Source organism: Artemia sp. Qi Xiang Cuo, chromosome 3, assembly GCF_049724085.1.
Source record: "Artemia sp. Qi Xiang Cuo chromosome 3, ASM4972408v1, whole genome shotgun sequence".
Taxonomy (NCBI): Eukaryota; Metazoa; Arthropoda; class Branchiopoda; order Anostraca; family Artemiidae; genus Artemia; species Artemia sp. Qi Xiang Cuo.
In genome coordinates this window covers 57,540,847-57,565,139 of record NC_142796.1, presented here as the reverse complement: position 1 = coordinate 57,565,139, position 24,293 = coordinate 57,540,847, and the positions used below count along the sequence as shown (strand labels likewise).

The 24,293-nt window shown below is 35.8% G+C and overlaps 2 protein-coding genes across 4 annotated transcripts in view; both read right to left on the bottom strand.

The window, feature by feature from the left end:
- Positions 1 to 17,838, bottom strand: part of LOC148954328 (integrator complex subunit 15) — a 55,867-nt gene extending 38,029 nt beyond the window's left edge. Inside the window, exons 1-2 of one of the 3 annotated variants that reach the window (XM_089087027.1) lie at positions 17,755 to 17,838; positions 1,370 to 1,490 (exon numbers count right to left, since the gene is read on the bottom strand). In XM_089087027.1, coding sequence (XP_088943153.1) covers positions 1,370 to 1,442 — 73 coding nt within the window. In that variant the 5' untranslated portion in view covers positions 1,443 to 1,490; positions 17,755 to 17,838. Of the gene's footprint in view, positions 1 to 1,369; positions 1,491 to 8,080; positions 8,302 to 17,228; positions 17,620 to 17,754 lie in introns of those variants that run through there. The other 2 variants (XM_089087029.1, XM_089087028.1) reach the window with 2 other exon arrangements.
- A 5,338-nt stretch (positions 17,839 to 23,176) lies between these two features.
- Positions 23,177 to 24,293, bottom strand: part of TyrRS-m (Tyrosine--tRNA ligase, mitochondrial) — a 47,579-nt gene continuing 46,462 nt past the window's right edge. Inside the window, exon 11 of the mRNA XM_089086251.1 lies at positions 23,177 to 23,303. Within this exon, the coding sequence (XP_088942377.1) occupies positions 23,269 to 23,303 (35 nt within the window). The 3' untranslated portion in view covers positions 23,177 to 23,268. The remainder of the gene's footprint in view (positions 23,304 to 24,293) is intronic.

Here is a 24,293-nt window from a genome sequence, read left to right as displayed (position 1 = left end):
TTTGTCTCTTTATTAAGTTAGGGAATAAAATTCTTACTTACACTTTTTTGTTTTTTTTCACTGTGTTGTTAGCTCTTTCCAAAAGAATTTAGATCAATATTCTAATAAGTATCAATCAGTTTCGATATAATAAAAATAAATCTTTTTTTTTAAATCTATTTAATAATTAATCAAAAAAACTTTATGCACAAATTAGTTTTTCAAAAAAAAGTAAAGAACTCCATTAAACCAAAAATAGAACCAAATAATCTACCAAGCATACAACTACCACCAATCAGTATCAATAAATAAATGAAACCCAAAACAAACAGAAATTAAAATAAGTCTAAGCTCAAAACGAGCAAAAATTAACCTGAGTAGGGTTCTACACCTATAATATATAAAATCCAGAATATAATTTGTTCTTTACTGAAAAAAATCTTTTAAATGGTTTCACTTTCATAACTTTAATAAAACAAAAATTAATTAAGATTTTAAGGAATAAATATCAGCATATGTATATTAAACTGACAATGTACATTTTTTCAGAAAATTCATTTGAATTTTTTCAGTAAAGTACAAATGAGACATTAAAGCCTTGCTTATGCAGGGGTAGCGTTATGCAGGGGTAGCTAAATAACATTTGGAGGTGCTCCAAACACTCCCAAAAGCTCGAGTTACGATTGCTGAATAGCAATGTTTTATCTGTGCTCCTATATGTCAGTGAACATTGAAGCATATCAAAAACTGCTGAAAAAAGATTGCTTGGATTTGAGAAGAATTGCCTCAGAAACATACTTGCAGTACACTGGACTGAAAGAATACCGACTGTGCAGATTAGAGCCCAGGCCCAGCAGTCTTTAATGACAGATAAAATTCATAAGAGACATTTTAGGTACTTAGAGCATATGACAAGAATGATAGAGGGAAAACTCCCATAATATGACGTGTAATGCTGAAAACCGCCTAATCTGCACAGAAGCAGCAGGCAACGAATAACTCTTGGCCTGTCACTGGAGAAGGATGTTACAGTATAGTAAGTCAACAGAGGGAACTATTGGTCGCTGGAGCTCAGGTCTCAGGAGCTCGCTGGGTCTCTGGAGCTCTGTTCACTGGCCCAGGACCCATGGATGTTGAGGTCAACAGTTGTTGCCTTACGCGCATCAAGGCATGGGAAGACCTAAGACTAATAGAAAAAGATTAAAACATCCTATTAATTTTCATCATACCATAACTTAATTTTTTCATCTTTTTAGCTCAAGTGTATTTCAGTTTCTTTTGTATTTCTCTCTCTCTCTGCATTGCTCCACAATTGTCATTAGTTTTTTATGATGTGAAATAAAATACAAAGTTATTATTATTAAAGCTTAGTACAAAATATAAAACCTACCTAGATGATGCAGAGCTTCTTTTGTTGACTTAGGAAATTCGACCCTTCTAATATTCTGTCTTTGATCTTGCATCTCTTTCGTAGGCCTACTTGTTTGATATTGAGTTTTACAAAATCATAACTGAAAAGGTACATTCTAGTTTATCTTCTGTCAAACTTTATAGTATTACAAAAATCATTAAAATAACAAATCTTCCTAATTTAAGATAAAAATCCTAACAGTTCTTTTTTTCTAATCTTCCTGCCAAATAAAATAATAGATACTTTTGTAATACTTGGAAACAAATTTACTTCAATGAGTACTTAATTTGAACCCCTCTCCCCAACCGTTCATAGGTTACGTAAATTGCAAGAATGAGCCTTGTTAACAGACTCAAACAGGAACAACAACAAATGTCAGTCCATTTAGAAAAATACAAGACAAAACTAAAAAGTTATTCAAACAGAAAAACAATTTCAAAAGACAATAGATCAAAATAAGAAGTGAGGGAAAGAATAGAGGTATGAAAATTTAAAATTTACTCATCAACTGAAATTAATATCAGAGGATGTTATAAAGCTCCTCTTATACCTTTCTCCTCTCTATTAAACTACAGTGATTATAGTAACCTTTTGGTCATATTTCCCTTCAAAGCAACTCGTAATTAGGTTGTTGTGGAGAGGAAATAGTTCATGAGAATCAACTACAGCCTTTCGAACAAGAAGAATGAAAGAACAAAAACACTTGACATTTTCTTGGAAATGGGAGACCCTTCTCTTCTTCACTTGTTTTTGCAGCAGGACTGGGCATTTTCCCGCCTCACCTGGCATCTGAAATTCTAATGTTGCTTTGAAAATTGTCAAGTACCCTATTTCTTTAACAACAAAATCAAAAACATCTTTCAGGACCCCTAGATTACAGGGGTACCAACTGAATAGCAGGGAGTGATTACCCCCTAGACTTTTTACCACTTTACCCCTATATTTTGAAAAAAAGGAATTTTGAAAATTTGAAGAAAAAACGCCCCCATTAGATTTTCAAAAATACATTTTACCCATCACCCCCCTCCTTCCTTTTGAGAATTGGCACCCATGGTAGGCTTACAATATTCTTGAGCTATTTAATTAGGATCAGAATAAATTGCAACTTTCCAATCAGGGACTTGTTCTGCTTTAAGTTAAACTACTTCGGACTCTAGTTGAAACCGGTTTCAAATGATATAACTTTGGATGATAGTATTTACAGTAATTTACTCCAGAGTAGCTTAAACAGTGTAGGTTAAATTAAACACTAGTCTATTTTTTTCAAGTCTTAGAGGCGAAAAAATAGCAATTTTAGTACACATCTGAGGTTATCATAGGCAGCGCAACAGCACCACCTGAGTAAACAGCGATGTGGGTACAAAGTATTTTTTTACCTAGGAACTTCGTATAGTAGGAGTTGTCATAGAAACTTCGGAAGGAGCTCACTCGATTGGAACTTCAAAGTTCTAGTGCCCTTTGTAAGAGCCAACAGTAATTGGAGAGAAGCCAGCCCCCCCCCTCCCACGCCCGTTAATCCTTCAAACACATCCAATCAAAATTTTGAGATAACCATTTTTCAGCATAGTTAAAAGTTCCAGAAACTACGTCTCTGGGGATGCCCCCCCCCCACAAACCTTAGGGAAAGTAGCTGTAAGTTATTCAATTTGTCCTTTGTTTACACATAGTATATCTGATTGAGCCAGCTATCAGCCGAGTAACATCTTTTGGCTAGTTCTGTTTACCTAGGTGGATGGGAAATAAAATAAATTGAAATAGCAAAGTGGCCAGAGTTTTATTCTGTGAATACGAAGAAGTTCTTTTTATGCGAGGAGACTGTTGATTAAGGATTACGCATAAACAGAAGTCAATTTATGAGCTGAGGGTTTCAAGCGAAGATTTTGAGGAGTTCCTGTTAGTGATTTATGGTTTTTGCCTTGCCTTAACAGCTTAGCAAACTGCATGTCGGTACTTAAGGTCGTAAAATAAGAAATACTTTTTCCAGTAAGAATATTCTATTTTTTACTGGTTCGTGATGATAAGGAACAAGCGTAAACGTAAAACAGAGGACCAATTTGGATCGGATTCGCATGACGAATCTGGTCATTCATCTTCAACGCAAAAATCAATAAATCGTGGTTGGATTCAGTCATTATCGGACGGTTTCTCGAAAATTCTTGAAATCGTAACAGAGTCACAAAATACGTTAAAATTAATCGATACGATATTGGCTAACCTGGAGAATCGAGTTATTTCTGTGAAAAAGGATAAAGCTCTATTACAGTTTGATATTGCTCAAGTTGAAAAATATTGCCAGGGAGGCAAAATATGACCGTGAAATGACGTCTTTATTGTCGGCAAGAATGATGTCAGTGGAATAAAATAACATTAATGTTTGGAAGACGGTTTGCGATGATGTAGCTCATGCTAAAAGTTTTTTTTAAGAAATATGTGCCAACGGTTTAGAATTAACAAAGATTATAAAATATACAGTTATTGCGAATAAAAAAGAGCAAAAGTTTTTCAAAGTGAACGTTAAATCGCATGAAGCGAAGTTTATGATCTTACGTAATGGGAGAAAAAAAAGTTAAGCATAAGATTTTAAGTTCAAAAGGAGCTATGAAAAATGTTTACGTCAGTGATGATGCTCCATTATCTGTTCTTGAAGGGCGGAAGAGACTTTACGAGATGAAATCTAAGTTGAGTAGCATGGGTATTCCTGTTTGGGTGTCTATGATTGTTCCTCCATTCGTTCACCTTGAGAGAGAAGGTGTTGGAAAATGAAAGTTTAAGTACAATGAGCAAAAATAAGAACTATCTGATTGTTGATTCTAGTATTTAAATTGTCTGTATTGAAATTAAGAGGCATTTTTTGCTAGTAGGTGCCGAATGGAGAAAATTAATTATATTTTTCTTTGATTGCAATATTTTGTCTTTTTTACTTTGTATGTGCTTTTCGCTTTTTCTATTCTATGAGTTTTTTTGCTATTTTAATTTTTTTTTGTTTTGCCTATAGTAAATTTTATTTTTAAATTATTTTCTCTTTTTTCATATTTTTTTCTTCTTTCATTGGTTGCAGCCTTCCTGGATGCTGGAGACCACTTGTGGTTGTTGCAATGGAGTCAATTTTTCTATGAGTTTACTCGTTTTCCTCCTAGGCTTGTGTCTTGAAAAAAGTTGGATTATAATGATAGATTGAAAACTCTTGAGAGGAAATCGTTGAGTTGGGATGTTCTAGGGAATGGAGTTTTAAATTGGGCCTATGATGAAGGAACAGTGGAGGATTTTCCTGTGATTAAATTTGAATTTCCAGTTGATATTGGAAATAAATCTACTGTGGGTCCGCAAAGCTTGAGCGTTTTCCATTTAAATCGTCAAGGCCTATCTAGTTCATTTAATTATTTAACAGAATTATGCAAGTTTTCTCAGCTGGATGTGCTTGCAATGAATGAAACGTGGCTTTGTAATCATACAATGAGTCAACTAGAAACTGATAAATATGACTCAGTGACGCAATATAGGGAATCACGACTACATGGTGGATTGGCTCTATATTGTAGGAAGAATATTACAATGAAAATACAGAATTAGCTACGTCTGAATAAAGATAGGGTCTTTGAATTGATGGTGGTTGAACTGAGTAAGTTGGGAAAATTGTTCTTTGTAGTGGTTGTTTATCGGCCTCCGTCTGAAAATGTGCATTAATTTAATCATTTGCTGAAGGGTAAACGAATAAGCTGTCAGTTTCAAATCACTCATGCTTTGTTTGTGGAGACTTTAATTTTGTGTATTTTCAGTGAATGTTAACCCACGAGTTTGAGATTTTTTAAACAAAGTCGAGTGACTTTGCGTTTGGAATCAGTTTTGGATAATATATTTGTTAACGGAAGCATGATTTTGCTATTGTTATTTTGAATGATGTTTCTGATCATTTTTGTGTTCTTGTTGTTATTAAGGAGTTTGGTGTTTCTATAGCAAGGAATATATCAGCACAAATTTCTTCATTGAAAATTATGTTGAAGCTATTAGCATATTCAGAAGAATACTGAAGAACACTCAATTGGACTTTTTAGAAAGCAGTAATCTGCAAGTGAATGCAAAGTTTTCATTGTGATATTCATAAATAAATGAATTGCTAAAAAACAGTTGTGTAGTTATTCAAAGGCCGGATTTTCATGAGACTCCTCGAAAACTCCGGGTTATTAGAGGACTGATGAGAGCAATGCCAAGTCGAAGATTGCTTTAGAAATATTCAATAGTGTTTCCTGAGGCGAAGGTGAGGTATAAGAAATATAATGGTGAACTCAATATCCTATCACGAAAACAGGAACTTATTATTATAGAAATGAGTTTTAAAAAGTGCAGGTAATCCCAGGCAAACGTGGAGAGTAACGTGTGAGCCCTTCTAAGGGTTCAATTTTACCCAAAAAAATTTATACTGATGCTTTGGTTGTGGATAATATGTGCAATCATTTTTCTATTGTTGGTAAGTGGATAGCGAGCTCCATGACAGCATTTTCTTAGGACAGAACATACCACCAGTTTTTACCCAAGGAAAGTAATGTACCTGCATATCTGAAACAAGTGACTGCTAGTGAGTTGCGTACCACAATGTGGAATATGAGAAATAATGCTTCGGGTGCTGACTTTCTTTCATTACATGCACTTAAGTATGTTTTCTTGGAAATATGAGACCAGGTTCTGATTTTATTTAATACGTGTCTAAATTTGGTGTTTTTGCTTATTTTTTTGAAGACTGCTCGAGTTGTTCCGCTTTTTAAGGGTGGAGAATAAAATTCGTCAAATGATTATAGGCCTATTTCATTGCTACAAGTTTTATCTAGAGTTTTTAAAAGACTGATTAGTGGTGGATGGTTGATTTTCTTGAGAATAAAAAGTATTTTAGTAAAAATCAGTTTGGATTCCAAAAAGCATAGTTGACAGATAAAGCTGTTCTTTTTCTCACTGGAACAAGGGTGAAAAGTTACAATTGTTTTTTTTTGGACATAATGAAAGCTTTTGATGCAGTGGACCATGGAATACTTTTGGTGAAGCAGAGGAATAGTGGTTTTCGTGGTGTTTTTCTTTGCGCAATGGAATCTTTTCTTCAAGATCAAAAACAGTTGATCAGTGCAGGTGAAATTAAATCGCAAGTTCAAAGTGTCAAATTCGGTGTCCCTCAGGGTCTATTTTGAGGCCCCATTGTTTCTGATACATATTGATGATTTTCGAAATGCTATCAAAGGACTGTCTTTTGATTTCAAATGTAGTGAAATTGAAGGATCAAAAACTATTTTGAATTATTTTGCTGACGACACGCATCTTACAGTTACTGCAAAACCCAAAGAAATGCTTAGACAGAATCTTTAGACTGGCATGTTAAATACTGAAAAACTGAAACCCTTTTTTCGAAAGATATTATGAGATTATTTTATTTATTTTTCACTCATACCTTCTATATACGAGTAGTTGTCTTGCGGTGTCAAGTACCTTTTTAACTCACCTTCATCCCCTTAAAAGTTTACAAAATAATGCCTTATGTGTTTTAGCTAGAGATAATTGTGATATGTCTGTTCAACATTGATATGTTGAAATAAATATATTACTGATTACTGGTCTATTCTGTTTTTACAATGCTGTTTTTATGTTTAAATATACACCATTATGACCTGAGTGTTTTCGTGAAACGCCTACATGCAGTGTTAATTTCCATAATTACCCAACTAGAGCATCGCCGCTAGTTTGGCGACCTCAAGTTATTACAAAGCAATAGGATGGCCAGTAGTGAGTGTTATGTAGGGTTTTATAAAGGGCAATGACTACCCATACAAGTTTATAAACTTCAGGTTTATTGTTAATGTGTTTATTTCTTTTGATAAAAGTCCTTTTCTTCTCAAAAAAAATGGAGAAAAGGCCATGTGGACCATGTGACCTTTAATGCTCAAAAAGACCAAGGACATTCACGTTAAACTTTCAGAGACTGTTAGGGGAGTGTTGAACTAAATCAAAATACATTGTGTACATACAGTCTGTCAAAATGGCATAACTCAGGAATGATTAAGGGTACAAAGTTGGATTTTTTAGGGAATAATCAATTGACCAAGAAGGTAATGTTTGCAAATTATTATTACTAATACTACAACTAATACTATTCCTACTGCTACTATAACTACTACTTCTGAAGCAACTACTACTAAGGCAGAGGATATTGAGGTGAAAATTTGAGGAAATGTTGAACTAAGTTAAAACATACTATGTGCATACAGATTGTCAAAAGGATGTATCAGCAACATCTTATCATATCAAGCTGAAACTTCTAGGCCATGATGAGGGAGATGTTCAACTGACCAAAAGGCAATATGTACATACTACTACTGCTACTGCTACTACTGTTACTACTTCTACCAACACAAATCTACTACTACTACCACTATAATATGATACTAGTACTACTATATTGAGGGGACAGTTAAAGAAAATGAAAAGACACTATATGTATGAAGGGTGTTTTTCCAGAATGGCTTAGGGTGTTAACATGGAACTTTCTGGAAATGCTTTAGGGGAAAATCAATTTACCAAATACAATATGTGAATCCTACTACTAATACTAGGCCACTACTACCTCTATTGCAGCTAATACTAAGGCTAAGAGTATTAACATGAAAATTCTAGGAAATGGTGAGGGCGAAGTCAATCTAAATTAAAACACACCTTTGGCATATCAGCAATATCTTAGGAATGGTTTGGAGTATGAACTTGAAGCTTGCAGGGCTTGCTGTTGGGGATGTTAGACTAAATAAAGGGAAAATTTCGTTGGTAGACTAACCAAAACGGTGAGGGGAAGCCAATCTAAATTAAAACACATCAATGGCATATCAGCAATATCTTAGGAATGGCTTGGAGTAAGAAGTTGAAACTTACAGAGCTTGTTGTAGGGGATATTAGACTAACCAGAAGGCAAATATATAATTTTAATTTATTTGTAAACCCATCATAAACACAGAAATTGATGGAAAAAACAGTAGAAAAGAAAAAACAAAAAACATGCACTTAATGGTACAGAAAAAGCAAATACACATACAAATCAATCAAATTGATGAGAGTAGAGGTAGCCAAGGATGGCTGCTACCCTCCAACTTAGCACAATACTTGTCAAGCAACGGATTAACTGCATAAAATGGATCAGTTACTGCGTATCAACGGATCAGGCACGAATTATTCGTTCTCAGTGGAACTTGCAGCAGAAACTTTAAATATCTGAAGAAAATTCTACGGATTTTAAATTTACCTTCTTTACGCAGAAGATTCCAAAATAGTGTTATATATAAAATATGTGGCACTGCGACACCATTATAAACTCTAGCCAGTGAAAACCTATTAAGATTTCTCTTCAAAGAAATTGTGGCCCCATACGCAGTTCTAATTTTACGCTCTATAAGTGTGATGATTAGGCGAACGGGTAGATGACAGTGTGTCACCGATGGGCAGTCCCAAGTATACTAGTGACTCCACAGACTCCACAGACTAGAATCCTAGTTGAATGTGAGTTAGAGCAGACTTATTCCAGTCAAACAACATTACTTCCGATTTTGACACATTAAAACTAAAGCCAATATCACCATACTGAGATGACAGGATATTAAAATTACTTTCTAGGGATGCTATTTTCCGAAAAAAATTCAAGGTGTCATCCACAAAACCAACTATGGTCACATCTATTCCTCTTAGAATACAGCTTGTTGTGACTTTGAACTGCGCCTCGGAAATACTATTCATAAACAACTGTTGTGAAGAAATCGCACCCTGTTTAATATCTTTTTTTACAGGGATTTTCCTAGTGGGCTCTGCATTAGGAATGCGTAAACACACATTTAGTTGGAGATACAGATCATAAAGAGGTCGAACAATAGCTGGGTTGACATCATTTTTCCATAATTCTAGCATTATCTGTGCATGTATGCCCAAGTCAAATGCACGGCGTACGTCGTATTCACCAATAGCCAGCGATTCATTAGAAATGTGCGCATCTAACAGAACAGCTGCTACAACATGTAATGCGTGAGCGCATCTCATTTCTGACTGGAAAGCAAACTGGTGGGGAGGGGCCTTGCAACACTTCCTAATGCCACCTATTATTAACAATTCAAAAGGCTTGCAAAAAACAGAGGAAATAGTTATCGGTCTATAAGAGGAAGGTTCTGTTGCGGGTTTTCCCTTTTTCAGTATAGGCGTTATAGATCCCAAACAAAATAAATCTGGTACAACACCATGCGTCATAATAATCTGGTAAGCAATTGCAAGATGTTCAAATAAAAGGGGACTACCGTTCAATAGATGATGTGTACATATTTTATCAGCACCACTTGAATATTTTTTCTTTATTTTTTTGCACACGTCCCGGATTTGACTACTATTGATAACAAAATGATTCAACTCTTTAGTAAGGAGGGGACTTAGTTACTCATAAAACATCGTTTTTTTTGACTCGTATGGGGCTGCAAATTCCGCACTAAAATAATCAACCTATTTTTTCTTACCCATCGTACTTGAAATCAGATTATTGTACTCAGGAGGCTTCGCACGCAAATCCCAAATCAGATTAGGATTATCCATGATTTTCGACACAGTTTCAAGTTTTAAAGCACTATGATGTCTACGCAGTTCTTCTGCAAATTTCTGCTCAGTGAAAATACGAATTTGATTGACAGCACCACTTTTAGGCCTGTCACATTCATGCCAAATCTGCAGCCAAAAATTGGTCACAGCCTTTGCATTAACCAAATCGGAGTTTTGGGCCCATCTTTTTACTCGAGATGTACTGCACAATTCAACACTCGGAACAGCTGGGCTTTCAGCTATGTTTAAAGCGTGGCATATTTCAGCAAAGTATAGGTTCAATTGCAGTCTTATTTCTCTATCAGGTAAGTCAGCATTCCACTGGAGCAGATGAAATGGAACCTTAATTTTTCCAAGGACTTTGTCACACTTTTGTTGGAATAAAGGGCGGGAGACCTTTTTCCAGTCACTCAAGAGTTTCGGTTTCGGTTTTGACGGGTAAGCATTCACAATACATGGGATAGTGACAGACAGGGGCAGATGGTCTTAGTACATTCCGTCAAGTCCTACCTGTACGGTAGGTAGCTCAACATTATAACTAATAACGTGATTGATGTTAGACACAGACTGAGAGACACTTATAAAAGAATACTGCTTGTTTTTCGTGGCTAGCTTGAATCCATTAGGAAGTGAACTTAGAAGCACTTGGGCACGAGAGTTGCTGCTGTCTTCACTTGGGCTGACAGTTGCTGAAGTAAAATGTTACAGTTAAAATCCCCCAAAATCACTAATGGTATGCTGTCCCTTAGTACTTTCTTTATTGAGATTCCGACACTCTTGCAAGCAATACCAAACTTTTGCTCTGAAACAATATTATTGTAATTAGTAGACAAGTAAACATTGGCTACAATGAAATCCCCACACTTAATAAGCTGGAAGTGTTCACTTTGCTGGAGACAGGCAGGGGGGAGGGGACAAGAATTGGAGGTTATAGAAAGCCCTCCTGAAAGACGTCCGTGGTTGCCGGATTTGCGTACTGGCTGTATAATATAATGACGATCTGGAGAAACTTTTAGCAAGTTGACACTGGCTTCCGTGAGAAAATGTTCTTGGAGGCAAATAAGGTCGTATTTCGTCGATAGATCACTAAGAAATGGCAATTTATCCAGCACTTTACCATTGATATTCCAACAGTACACGTTGCAACCCATCATGATACAGGAGGCATAGACGGCTGTGCTTGATTAAATGGGCATGAGGCGTGGCAGCAATTGTGCTTATTTGAGCTACAATTTAAACCCATTCAGGGCTTTTTACACGGGCTAACTCTTGAAGACATATGATCAGTGCTGCCACAATGTGAGCACTTTTTTTGTTGGTTGCAGTTGGCAGCAATATGACCAACACTGTGACATTTAAAGCAGCGCCGGGGCAAGAAACGGAACTCCTCAACCCTGAATAGCTCAAGGTAGATCTTAAGCGGATTGGCAATAGCATTGTCCAGATCAGCACGACTCAGGTAGTATAATTTGAAGGCTCTAGTGTCACCGCGCTGAACAGCTTTTTCACACCCAGCTATTTGGCTTAGCTCGTTTTCATCTAGAGAACTAGAGATCCGCTTAACAATGCCTACAAATTGAGGCAATTTCACTTGTATGTCAATTTTCTTACTACTCATGGCCTGGGCTAATTGTGTTGCTGAATCGCATGACTTGACAAGGATTTTTCAGTCATTTTTGCTACACTTTGGAGTAAGAGAGTAAGAATCTACCCCACTGGGGCACAGCTTGCTTATGAACTCTTGCCTAGCCTGCGGCGAGTTGAGATCAGATGGCATATTTGTAACCACCACTGAGTACAGAGGCTTCTGTTGTGTCGCTTGTGGTTCAAGAGAGGAAGGGCTCGGGACATAGCGTCGGAGATAGCAACATACTCTTCATACACTATACTTAATTGATCGGAGAACTTACCCGTCGCTAGCTTGATTTTTCCAGATATCGAGTCTAATCCAAAATCTACGCGTCGACACATTTCATTAACTTTGACCCGAATGCAAGCACTGATTTCATCTGGACATGTGGGAACTTCCTGGGGATCCACAATAACAAACTGTGGTAATGATTTCTTGTCTTTGGCACATTGGGACAAATCTTTGCCATTTCAACAATATTATCATTGTTGTTGGCAGTTTTTCGGAATATGTAGTCATATCCCAGTTCGCTCCCGATAGACATCAACTTCTCTTTCGCGTTTAGTATGTCCATATGAGAGAAAAACTCCACTGCTCTTTTAACAATTTGCTCTATTTTGTTTCCTGTTTGCATCAGGCGATACATAAAGTTCAGCACAGCATTTCGTACAAGCGTTGCCGTCGCACCTTCACGCCATCAGGCAAATTGCAATCCAATAATCAAAGTCCAGGTACTGCAATCACACAGGAACAAGGGAAGTGTAAGTACCCCTCACCTCTTTGTAGTAGCATGCATATTTGCATGCTAATACTATTACTTCTACTGCTACTCCTACTGCTGGTATTCCTATTATTATTACTACTTCTACCACTGACACTGCTACATAAATTTCAAGGAATATTGAGTGTTGAACTCATCCAACACACACTATGTGCATGCAGGTTGTCAAAAGGATGCATCAGCTAGCAATGACCAAGAAACTGTTTATGGAAATACATAGAACAGTACAATATCTCAGGAATGGCTTGTATTATTAAGGTGCAAATTTCAGGGTATGTTCAGGTGTATTTTGAACTAATCAAAAGGGGTTGTGTGCATACTACTATAATCACTAGAACTAATGAGGCTAATGACATTAAGGTGAAGCTTTCAGGAAGTGTTTAGGGGGAGCTTCAACTGAATCAAAACAAGCTACATGCATGCAGGTTTTCAAAAGGGCATAAAATCAGCATTTTAGGAACAGCTTAGAGTATTATGTTGAAACTTTCAGGGCATATTAAACTAACCAGAAGGCATTATATGCATGTTACCACTATAGCTAGTATTACAAATACTATAACTAAAACCAAAAGGCACTCTGTGCATACTGCTTCTACTACTGCTACTATTGCTATAACTACTGTTACTAATCTTAAGGGTAAGAAGGTGAAACACTCGGGAAAAGCTTAAGGGGATGTTGAACTAAATTAAAGCACATTCTGTGCATGCATGTTGTCAAAAGGGTGTATCAGCAAAATCCCAGGAAGGGTCTAGAGTTTCAAGTTAAAACTCTCAGGTAATTTTCAGGGGGATGCTGACTTAGGCAAAATGCAAAATCTGCTTACTACTACTACTACTACTGCAACTAGTGATACTACTACAACTGCCACTAGTGCTACTACAACTGTTACTACTACTAATATTGCTATGACTATATCTACTACTAGTACCATTCAAGCTAAGAGTATTAAAGTGAAACCTCCAGGGAATGTTCAAGAAGATAGTAAACTAAGCTAAATTGAAATATGTTATGTGGATGCAGGCTATCACAAGGGCATAACAGCCATATTTCAGGAACAGCTTAGAGTATTACATTGAAACTTTCAGTGCACGTTGAGGGGGAACCAACCAAAAGTTACTCTATAATACTCCTACTACTGCTAAGGCTAAGTGTTAAGGAGAAATTTTAAGGAAATGTTGAGGGATATGTTGAAATAAATTGGAACATGGTGGGTGTATGCAGGCTGTCAAAAGGATATATCAGCAGTATCTCAAGAATGGCCTAGAGTATTAGGTTGAAACTTCAAAGGCATATTGAGGGATGGGTTGTAATAATAAAAATACCCTAATTGCATGTTACTACTACTATCTGTGGTAGTACTCAAACTGTTATTAGTACTAATATTACGAAGGCTAATTGTATTAATGTGGAAGTTTCAGGTACTCTTGAGGGGAATGTTTGACTAAGTCAAAACACATTATGTATATGCAGGTTATCAACCGGACATTTCAGCAATATCTCAGAAACGGCATAAAGTATTAAGTTGAAACTATCAGGGCATGAGGAGGGGAGGGATGTTGAACTAGACAAACAAAGCACAATGTGAATACTATCACTGCTTACAACCAATACTTTTACTGCTAACACTAGTAAACCTCCTACTACTACTTCTGCTACTGTACCTATTACTATTACTAATGCTAAGGGCACTAGCTAAACTATCAGTGAACACTGAGGGCATAAGTGAACTAAATCAAAACACATTATGTAGGCTACATATGGGTTAGCAAAGAGGTGTATTAGCAATATCTCATTGAGATTTGCTGAAAAATTTTGTTCAAAAAATAAATAATGAGGCAAAATATGGATTTTTAAAGGAAAGAACAAAAAATTTTAAATATTAGTTTCTTTATCAATGAAAAAGACTATGGCAATCAAAAACAAACAGAAATAAATAAAAAAAATCCACAAATAAATCTTTAAAAAAAAATTAAAGAACTGTATTAAAATGACCAAAAATAAAGTCAAACAATTTTTCAGGCATAAAACTAGTACAAATTACCATCAATAAATAAATAAAACCCAAAACAAACAGAAATTACAATAAATAACCAAGTCAAACTCAAATGAGCAAAAAATAATGAGTAGGAGTGACCCCCCCCTATGCCTTTTAAAGATCAGCAAATAATTCGCACTTGTAACTGCACAATGTAACTTTCTGCACAAGTGTCTCCATAGAAGGAAAAATACTAATAAAACAAAATGGTCCCAGTAAATTAGTTGTTTCATGTTCTTTTCCAACCTTATATTTGCATTTTTGACAGTGCAATGTACACCCCCTGATGATTGAACATGTTTTGTCAGCCCTAATATGGCTTAGAATCCTATCTAAAAGAATATAACTGTGTTTTTGAAACCCAGAGTCAAAGATAATTAAAGACAGGCAAGACCTATTCCTAGAATAAACAGTCTCTAAATGACACTTTTCTTGACATTTTAAAAGTTACAGAATCCAAGTAATTATATTGTTCAGGAATCAGCTCAACTATCAAACCATAGATGAATTCATCCATGTTCAATCAATTTGCAACCTGAAAGATGAACATGTATTTTATCCTATATTCAATGTTTCAAAGATATATAAAACAGTTACTTTCATATTGCATTCAAGCCCCATTGCCTAAACATAGGTCTAGGCCATATACAAAACTCAACAAATTTTCTTGTTCTGTTTTTTCTCTGAATTGGTATTTTGATTTAACAGCTTATGAAAAGCAAGTATAAAAATATACAAGATTCTGCAATTGAGGTAAGGACAGGGTCAGCACAATATTTTATGCCCTTTTTTATGCTGTTACAAAATATAATAGCCATTTTACTGGAAAATTCAATTTAAGGCCCTATAATGGAGTCCAAGGCGACATCTATTTCCTTATTTTTTTGGTTCAAGAAATGGATATGAGAGAAGTGCTTTAAAACCTTTAGAAGAAAATATTATTAAATTCAGAAATCTACATTAAAAAATTCATAAATACTTATTTGCATTTTTCCTAAAAGTAATTTACAGTAGCCTACTTTAACCCCCTCTGTCCTATTAGTCAAATACATGACCCAAATTACATGTAATTATGATTTTTTTTTTCTATTGGTTCATGCTGTCAACATTGCTTGTTTGCAATTAAATTAATTTGAAGAAGATTCACACATGAAAAAATACATGGAGAATACATAATTTAGGCTATAAATTTGACCATTAGAGGGGGGATAAAACAGGTAAGGTTTATATTAATGGACTATTCAGGTAGCTAAGAAATGAACTTGCCTCTATAGTCAGAATTGCATCCTGAATCCAAATTTAACATGCACTTGTATTAAAAATTAACCTTACCCACCCACCCCCTATATATACCAATTCAGGATATATATTTGCACATTAGGGGGTAGGGGTAAAATTCAAACTTCCATCTATAGTTAGAATTGTACACAGAATCCAAATTTAACATTCATTTGTGCCAGAAATGAACTTTACCAACAAAGATTTCCATTCTTTTAACTTATCTTTGTTCTTAGATCTTACAGCTCACTGATGTTAGCAAAAAGTGTGATGAAAGACGTTTGCAAAAGAATGCTATAAGATGTAAGATCTTAGTGCTAAGATACCACTTTTAATCATTCTTTGTCAAAAGATGTAAGATCTTAGCACAAAGATGAGTAAAAGAACAGCCCTGATTATTGAAAGCTATATGAAAAGAGCTCAAAAAAGGCAGCAACCAGTGTTTTCACTTTCTCTACATTATTTACAGGATCATGTATTTAATTAATGAGATAAGTAGCATACAAAATATATTACAAACTATGAGAGGCTAAACAGCAAAGCTTTGTATAAACCATAGGCCTAATTTTGAGATGAGCATGCACTTAATGACAGTTTGAATGGTATGTTGATTTGTCAGATTCAGATGGAAAATTAGCTTAACATTAGACCAGTTCACCTATCTCTTAAAAATTCCTGAAGGTTTCATTTACCTAGCTTATGGTAGCCTAGCTCAACTAGCCTAGGCCTAATCTTTAACATTAAATGAAAGTTTTTTTTCAAAAAACAACAACTTTCAGGGATGGGTCTACAGGCTAAAGTATGTCCTGGGAAGATATTTTGAAGTACCCACCTCCACTCCTTCTCCCTCTAGAGGGTCCTGACCTTTGATGACCTTAAAAAATCTGTGTGTTATAAAAGTGAAACCTTGCAAAATAGATCTTCTGCTTAAATGAAATACAACAAAATTATTTTCAGCTTCACAACTTTGCTCATTCCCAATTTATAAGGTTTTAAAGACATGCAAATACATTTCCTAACTTTTGAAAATAAACTATTTATATGTCTTAAAATTCTGCTCAAATAACTGAAATTGCATTTTCAGAGCTAAAGCCAGAGAAAAAGAAACTGATAACTGAAAATTAAGGTAAAATGTTGTTTTGTCAAAATTTCAATTGGTATAGACCTGTCATGTATACAAATTTCAGGACCATCTAGAGGGAGAAGGAGTGGAGATATTTACTTCGAAATACCTTCCCAGGACATACTTTAGCCTGTAGAACCATCCCTGAAAGTTTCATTTTCCTAACCTAACCCCTTTCCAAGATAGCCAAAAGTAGCTAAAGTAGAATTTTACCATGATTTTTGCCCCCACCCCTATATATACCAATTCAGGGTATATTTTTGCACATTAGGGGGGTGGGGGTAATTTTATTTCTGATGTAAAAGAGAGGTAAGTTTAAATTTGCCCCCCATCCCCCTAATGTACAAATATATACCATGAATTGGTATATATAGGGGTGGGGGGCTAAAATTTACCAAAGTATGTCCCAGGAAGGTATTTTGAAATACCTACCTTCCCTCCTTCTAAGCCTACCTCTAGAGGGTCCTGAAATTTGCCTACATGGCAGGTCTATACCTAAAGCAACTTTTTTTCTTTTCTTTTTTCAGTTTCTTTTTCTCTGGCTTCAGTTCTGAAAATGCAATTCCTGTTATTTGAATAGGCCAGAATTTCAAGCCATATCAGTGTTTTTGTTTTTTTTCAAAATTTAGGAAATGTATTTGCATATCTTTAAAACCTTATAAATTGGGAATGAGAAGAAATTGTGAAGCTGAAAACAATTTTTTTGTACTTCATTTTAGCAGAAGATCTATTTTGCAAGGTTTCACCTTTATAACACATATATTTTTAAAGGTCAGGATCCTCTAGAGGGAGAAGGAGTGGAGGCATGTACTTTTATCTCCTGGCTCCCATCTCCGGGTTTATCAACCCTGACCTAAAATCGCTAACCCTATAGTTCTAAAAATAAAAATTATCCTTATAAAAAAAACTGCTAACACTTACAGCTGTCAAATGATACAAAGTTTTTGAATATTTTGCTTTTTGATATTTTACTTAAAAGTAAAAATGTAAGCGTGAACTTGAAATTAATTCCTAAAATTCTTTACTTCATAGAATTTTACATTGTTATTTGAGATTACTTTGTCAGAACCTTTCAAATGAGGTGTTACATGACTGTATTCAACAACAAAATATTTTAATTGTCAGGCCTATTGATGTACCCTATTTTGCTAGATTAGTTTAGCAAGCAAGTTTAAACGCAAACCTGCGTTAATTAAGTAAATTACACTACTTTAGACTATGTTAGGGGGGCCCACGCCTCCTCACCCCTCCCCTGGATCCGCCACTGCCTCTGAATGTAAGTACCTCCCAAAGAACAGCATGGCAAATTCAAATTTGGTTAAAAAACTATTGGATAAGACTTATATATTTAAAATCTTTATATCAGGAGCTTTCAAATGAGTTGTTGCATGACTATATTCAATTATATATTTTTTTACTGTTATGGAGGTACTAGAGGTAGCCCAAATGAGGTCTTTAATTTTTTGTCAAAGCTTATCAAACAGCACATCATTTGAAAGCTCTCCTTCTTCTGAACATGTTTCTGGTGTTGTTTTCTGCATCAAACCTAAAAGGGCCACACAAATCCTCTCTTGCCTCCCATTTCCCCTTTCCTCTCTAACCCTCCATGTCAAAACAAGAAAAATGAAAATTCGGAGAAAGATTCGTTATAGTAAGATATATCTTAAATGGGGAAGTTTTCCTTGCCAAACTATTGAATAAGGCTTGGACATTTAAAATCGTTATGTCAGGAGCTTTCAAATGAGGTATGGCATGTCTATATTCAATTACATTTTATGTTTTTTCTGTTATGGCGGTAGTCTAGAGGTATCCCAAATGAGGTCCTTCATTTTTTTGTCAAAGCTTATGAAACAGCACATCATTTGAAAGCTATCCTTCTTCTGAACATGTTTCTAGCGTTGTTTTCTACATCAAACCTAAAAGGGTCACACAAATCCTCTTTTGCCTCTCATCTCCCTTTTCCTCTCAAACCCTCCATGTCAAAGAAAAGTGAATTGGTAAGTCACGCATACACACACATACCAGCGCGCGCGCGCGCGCGCGCGTGTGTGTGGGTGTGTGTGTGTGTAGTGTGTGTTGGGTGTGTGGTGTGTTTGTGGTGTGTGTGTGTGTGTTTGTGTGTGTGTTTTTTTATGTGTGTGTGTGTCTGTGTGTGTATGTGTGTGTGTGTATATGTGTGTGTGTGTCTGTGTGTGTATGTGGTGTCTGTGTGTGTGTGTGGTGTCTGTGTGTGTGTGTGTATGTGTGTGCGTGTGTATGTGTGTATGTGTGTGTGTGTTTGTGGTGTGTGTGTGGTGGGAATGACCTTTCGAGTCCTGGCGGGGTCAAGAACTCTAGAAAAAATGAATCGTGTTTCGAGCGAAAAAACGAGACGCCGGAAAAAGAAAGGATTTTGGGCGAAAAATCTCAAATGGTATTATCTGGCAGTGCTGGATGCGCAATCATTACGTAAAGTATGTGTCGCCATTAAATTATGGGGGAAAAGCTTTGGGGGTTTTGGGCGAAAAAAAAAGAAACGCTGAAAAAGAAAATGTCGAGGGTTTTTGGCGAAAAATGTCGAAATGATATTATCTGGCAGTGGTGGATGCGCAATCATTACATAAAGTGCGTGCCGCCATTAATTTAATGAAAAAAGTTTTACATGACACTGTTGCACAATCATTACGTAAGGTATGTGCTACAAGCGGGGATTCCCCCATGGGTTCCTTAGGGTTTCGCAAAATTGCGTCATGCATATTAGACCTGTCTGTTTGAAACGGGGTAAGTCATATGACGTCATTGGATTCCAGATGGGTGCATCATGGAGTCTTGCCATGTGTATTCCCTTTAATAGAACAGATGACTGCACCCTGCAGGTGCGATGGGTTGGTGGCTCCACTTATCTCGGCCCTTTTAGGGCAATGGGTGTGTCGCGTGGCCTAACTTGCGCTAGAAACGGGGGTAAGGGGCTAGGTGGTTATTATTAAATCTTGTGTATTATACGGACCATATTCCGAGCAGTTGAAACACCTGGAAATCCAGAAACAACACGGGAATTTTCACCTAGAAACAGGCGCGTCGCGTAACGTCAGAGGGCTGCGTTTAAAATTCAATGTTATTTTCCCTATCTGTGCGCTTGAAATCCAATGCTATTTTCCCTATAGATGCCGTGACGTCAGAGGGCATGTGCTCGGAATCCTATGGAAAAAGGGATATGCATGCTGTAGAAAAATAAAGGGGTGTGTCACCTAATCTTGCCAAGGGCGGGAATGTCGCCTAGAAACAGCTGACCGCATTGTACAGGTGTGTCACATGACGTCAGAGGGCATTACTTTGAATCCTATGGGAAAAGGGAGGGCATGTTGTCGGAAAAAGGGAGGGTATGTCATCGGAAGCCCTATGGCCCCACTACTGGCGGCTTGGTCTTAGAATAACTCATTTGTGGTAGCAGCAGCCTTTAGAAAAACACAACTAGTTGCTTATCATCGGTCATATAGAAGCGTGAGAAACCATCTAGGATGAACTGAGAGGACAATGGCTGATTAAACGACCGAAAGTGACATATGTTTCCTCCTCGATTTTCTTTATAATCAGATTAAACACTTGCGGAAGTTTATGCTGATGAAAATAAAAATCTAGGGACTAGGTCGGATAGAGCCCCTAGAGTGGATGGAGAGTTGTTAAGGATGGACGCATGATGTTGTAGCGTGAATACGAACGATCTGAATCGATAATTCATTGTAAGGGGGACTTTGATCAAAGAATTCAAGCAAACAGGAAACAACAGATAAAGATGGCTTTATTAGAAACGCTCTAAAACATTCGGAAAACATTGCCCTGTTAAAAAAAAGTGATTTACAATAAACTGTTCTTACAAACAATTTAAATACAACGTTTGACGCAAAAATGAAGAAATTTATTTTATAAACAATTATTTTTGCTAAGGCAAAATTATTGATTTAGGATGGATTTTGTACACACACCCTCTCCCACCCTCAACAAAGTAGGCTCGATGCAAATCTTATATCCGTGAGTTTCTTCGACAAAAATGAAAATCTACGATCACTACAAAAAATCGGAAAAACGAAATTATTCAAAGAGTAAAACTTGAAAAATGAAATACTCTCACAAAGTTGAACTTTTGCGAATTTCAACCACAAAGTATGTAACAATTGAAAACTCTACAACAAGGATCCAAAGAAAAAAAATGATCTAAAAAAATTTGAAAAGCTTTGATTTACGCATGATAAAAATTGAAATTCGGTGTTTTTGCTCAACGAAATTTGGAAATTGTGACTTCGGCAAAAATTTTAAATGGCAAGAAATTTCCCATCTAAAAACTACGTATTTTAAAACTTTGCCACAAAAATTAAAAATCTGGGATTTCGCTCCACAAAAATCGAAAGAACTGAAATAAACTCGACGAAACATTGAAAAACATGAATTCTAGTCTTTTTAAAAGAAGTTCCCAAATGTTAACTATTTACCATTTTCGTTATAAAGATTTCGATGATATTTAATTTTTCCAATTTTGTCTTAAAGTTTTCACAGATTTTCATTAAATTTTTGTCCATATAATTTCGAGTTTTCAAGTTTTTGTTCAAATAGTTTCGATATTTTTAACTTTTGTTCCACTAAATTTGTCTTTTTCAAATTTTTGTTCAAATAAATTCGCTTTTATTCAATTTTAATCCTTTTCAAAACAGTCACGAGTGTAACTGTTTGGAGTGCGTTTAAAAATAGTCACAAGTGTGACGGTTTCAAGTATCACAGAACTATCAAATTTTTAAAATAAATTTATCCGCTAACAGGAGGGTTTTGCCGCTCCTCAAACGCCCTATAACCCTTATGAGAAGCTAAATTTATTAGACTTACTTTATATTCACTTCAAGTTTGATTTCATCATTAAATTTAGGTCCGTTTTTAGGTTTGATTTTTTTCCCCCAGAAACCCATATACACCAACTTTAAGACAAACTCGTGTTGCACAGATAAAACAACTAAAGAAATATGTAACGAAATAAATAAATGATCAATCAAGGAAAGACACGACAAAGAAGAAAGAGAAACAAAAATAATAGACATAATATTAATGACCCACCACGTCATAGCAGACCAGTGGCAGATCCAGGGGGCGCCCCCCCAGATCCAGGGGGCGCCCCCCCCCCTAATGTAGTCTAAAGTAGTGTAATTTACTTAATTAACGCAAGTTTGCGTTAATTAAACCTAACGCAAGTTTATTGGATTAACCTATTTTGAGCCCCCCCCCCCCCCTATTTTGAGCAGATACCCCACTCGACGATGTACACACCCCATCCGGGGTAAAAATTCTAGTTGAATCTAAAACATGTCATGAAATACTTTCTTCAGAATGTTTTGATCTAGGATAGAGGCGGGTATGGAGGGAAGAATGTGAGGAATGGATGGATCATGGGCCAAGGATCCTATCACTGTTGGACCATTATTGAAAATTGCATCGCTTTATGCTTGGGTCAGTTTTGCCTTAAGCAAATTAAGCAAGAACTAAGAATTGGAGATTGACCACTTTTACGACTATCCGTCCTATATGATAACCTCCGGGGTAAGTTTAATACATTGGGGAATTACCGATCTTTGTTAAGTCAACTTTATTGGATTGATTTAGCGTTAATTGCGTTGATTAAAAATAATATAATCGTAATTTCGAATAGGAGCTTGAAATCCCAACTCCGTGTATTATCAGACAAGCTGAATTTGATGGTGTAACTTCGATGCCGATGATTTTGATGAGTAAACGTGAATTGAAAACCAGCAGAAGAAGAAAATTCTTTCTTTATGCATATGATTTTATGACAAAACAGTCAATTAGAGTTTCAGTTTCTATTGGTAAATGTCGGTTTACTTTTCACTGCCTTGATAAGCAAGAGTTGAAACAATTGAGGGTGGGACAGGAGGGGCAGGCCCCCTGTCTAAATCTTTTGCCCTTTCCTAGATTTTGTGAAATACACTTTCTTTTTTTTTTTTTTGGGGGGGGGGGTAATTCCCATTTAAAAATGGCTTTTTCGGTATTTTCATTGAACATATTGACAACAACAACGAATTAACCCCCTCTCCACATTTAAATAATTTATTTTGCCCTTCCCCATAAATTTTCGGGAATTATTAACTAAAAATATCTCACAGCATAATTTGATTGACCGAAACCAACCATATGAAGAGTATTACCAGCAAAAGAGTTGTTCTTTCCCCTCCATTCCCGCCAGACATTTGTACCCACCATCCCGTATAAAAATAATCAAAAGGCGTGCAGGATATTCATTCAAACAACTTCCACTTTGAGCTCACATTAATCTAATTTACAAAATAATAAAAAAAATTTACAATACTCAGCTTACTAAATTCAACTAATTCATCAGTCTAATTTATTGGACAGACATAATTCTCATATTATAAAACTTCACATCGCTAATACAAAACTTTAAAGCCATCTCACAATTGTATAGTTCTTCTTCCCTGAAAAAAAAACATGTACATAAATAACAAGGGAGTAATAACATCAAAACGCACATTATCAAGCCAAAAAAAAAACGATTAAAACAGCAAAAAATAAGAGGTTACATTTAGTGGGCTAGTCTACGGGACATTTAGTCATCTAAAAACAAAATTATAGCCTTTTATCGTTTTAGTAAAAACAAACAATTTTGAAGTGGAAAAATTCGTAGTTTCGGTCATATTTATTCGAAAAAGGTAGCGGCAGATGGTGATATCTGTTCTTTCTCGATCCGGCGTTAGTTCCTATTTGAGCTTATATTGGCTGAAAGATTCAGCATTTGAACATTAAAAAATTGGTTGAAACTTTTTTCTAAAAAAAAAGGAGCTAAAACGGTACAGTTTAATACAGGCCTAAAGAGTATCGGAAACTGAAACGAGAGGGAATTCAAGCTCGTCTCCGTGAAGAAAAATTTCTAATGCCATCTAGCCTAGGATTATCATACCGGATATTCATAAAGTCAGTCATAGAGCTTAAATAAAGTTTCAAGTTGTAATTTTTTCTTTTGTCTTCTCTTTTTCACTTTTTCTTTATATTTTTTTTCAAAAATAAAAGAACCACTTTGACAAAAGGGCGAAATTGGTAAAAGTGATGGTTTTAAAACTAAAAAAGGTTCAACTGATCTTAAGAAAAATAATATTTTAAGTAACAAGTTTATATTTTATACATTTCTTTACGCTAGAACTAGACTAAATAATGAGAACTAGCCAAGTTATTCTATAATCAAATAATGCCAGTTAGAACTCAAAAGAATCTGCTAATATGTAGGAAACCAGGTCCGGTTTCCTACGGAGGAAAAGTAGACCTAGTGGCAACCCTGACTATACTAATGCTATGATGATAGATAAATAAATGCAATGCATGCAGTGCTATAAATTTAATGTTTAAGACGGATCAGATATCTATAGAGGGGACTTAGTCTTAAGTAATATGATAGGATCTCAATTTTTATT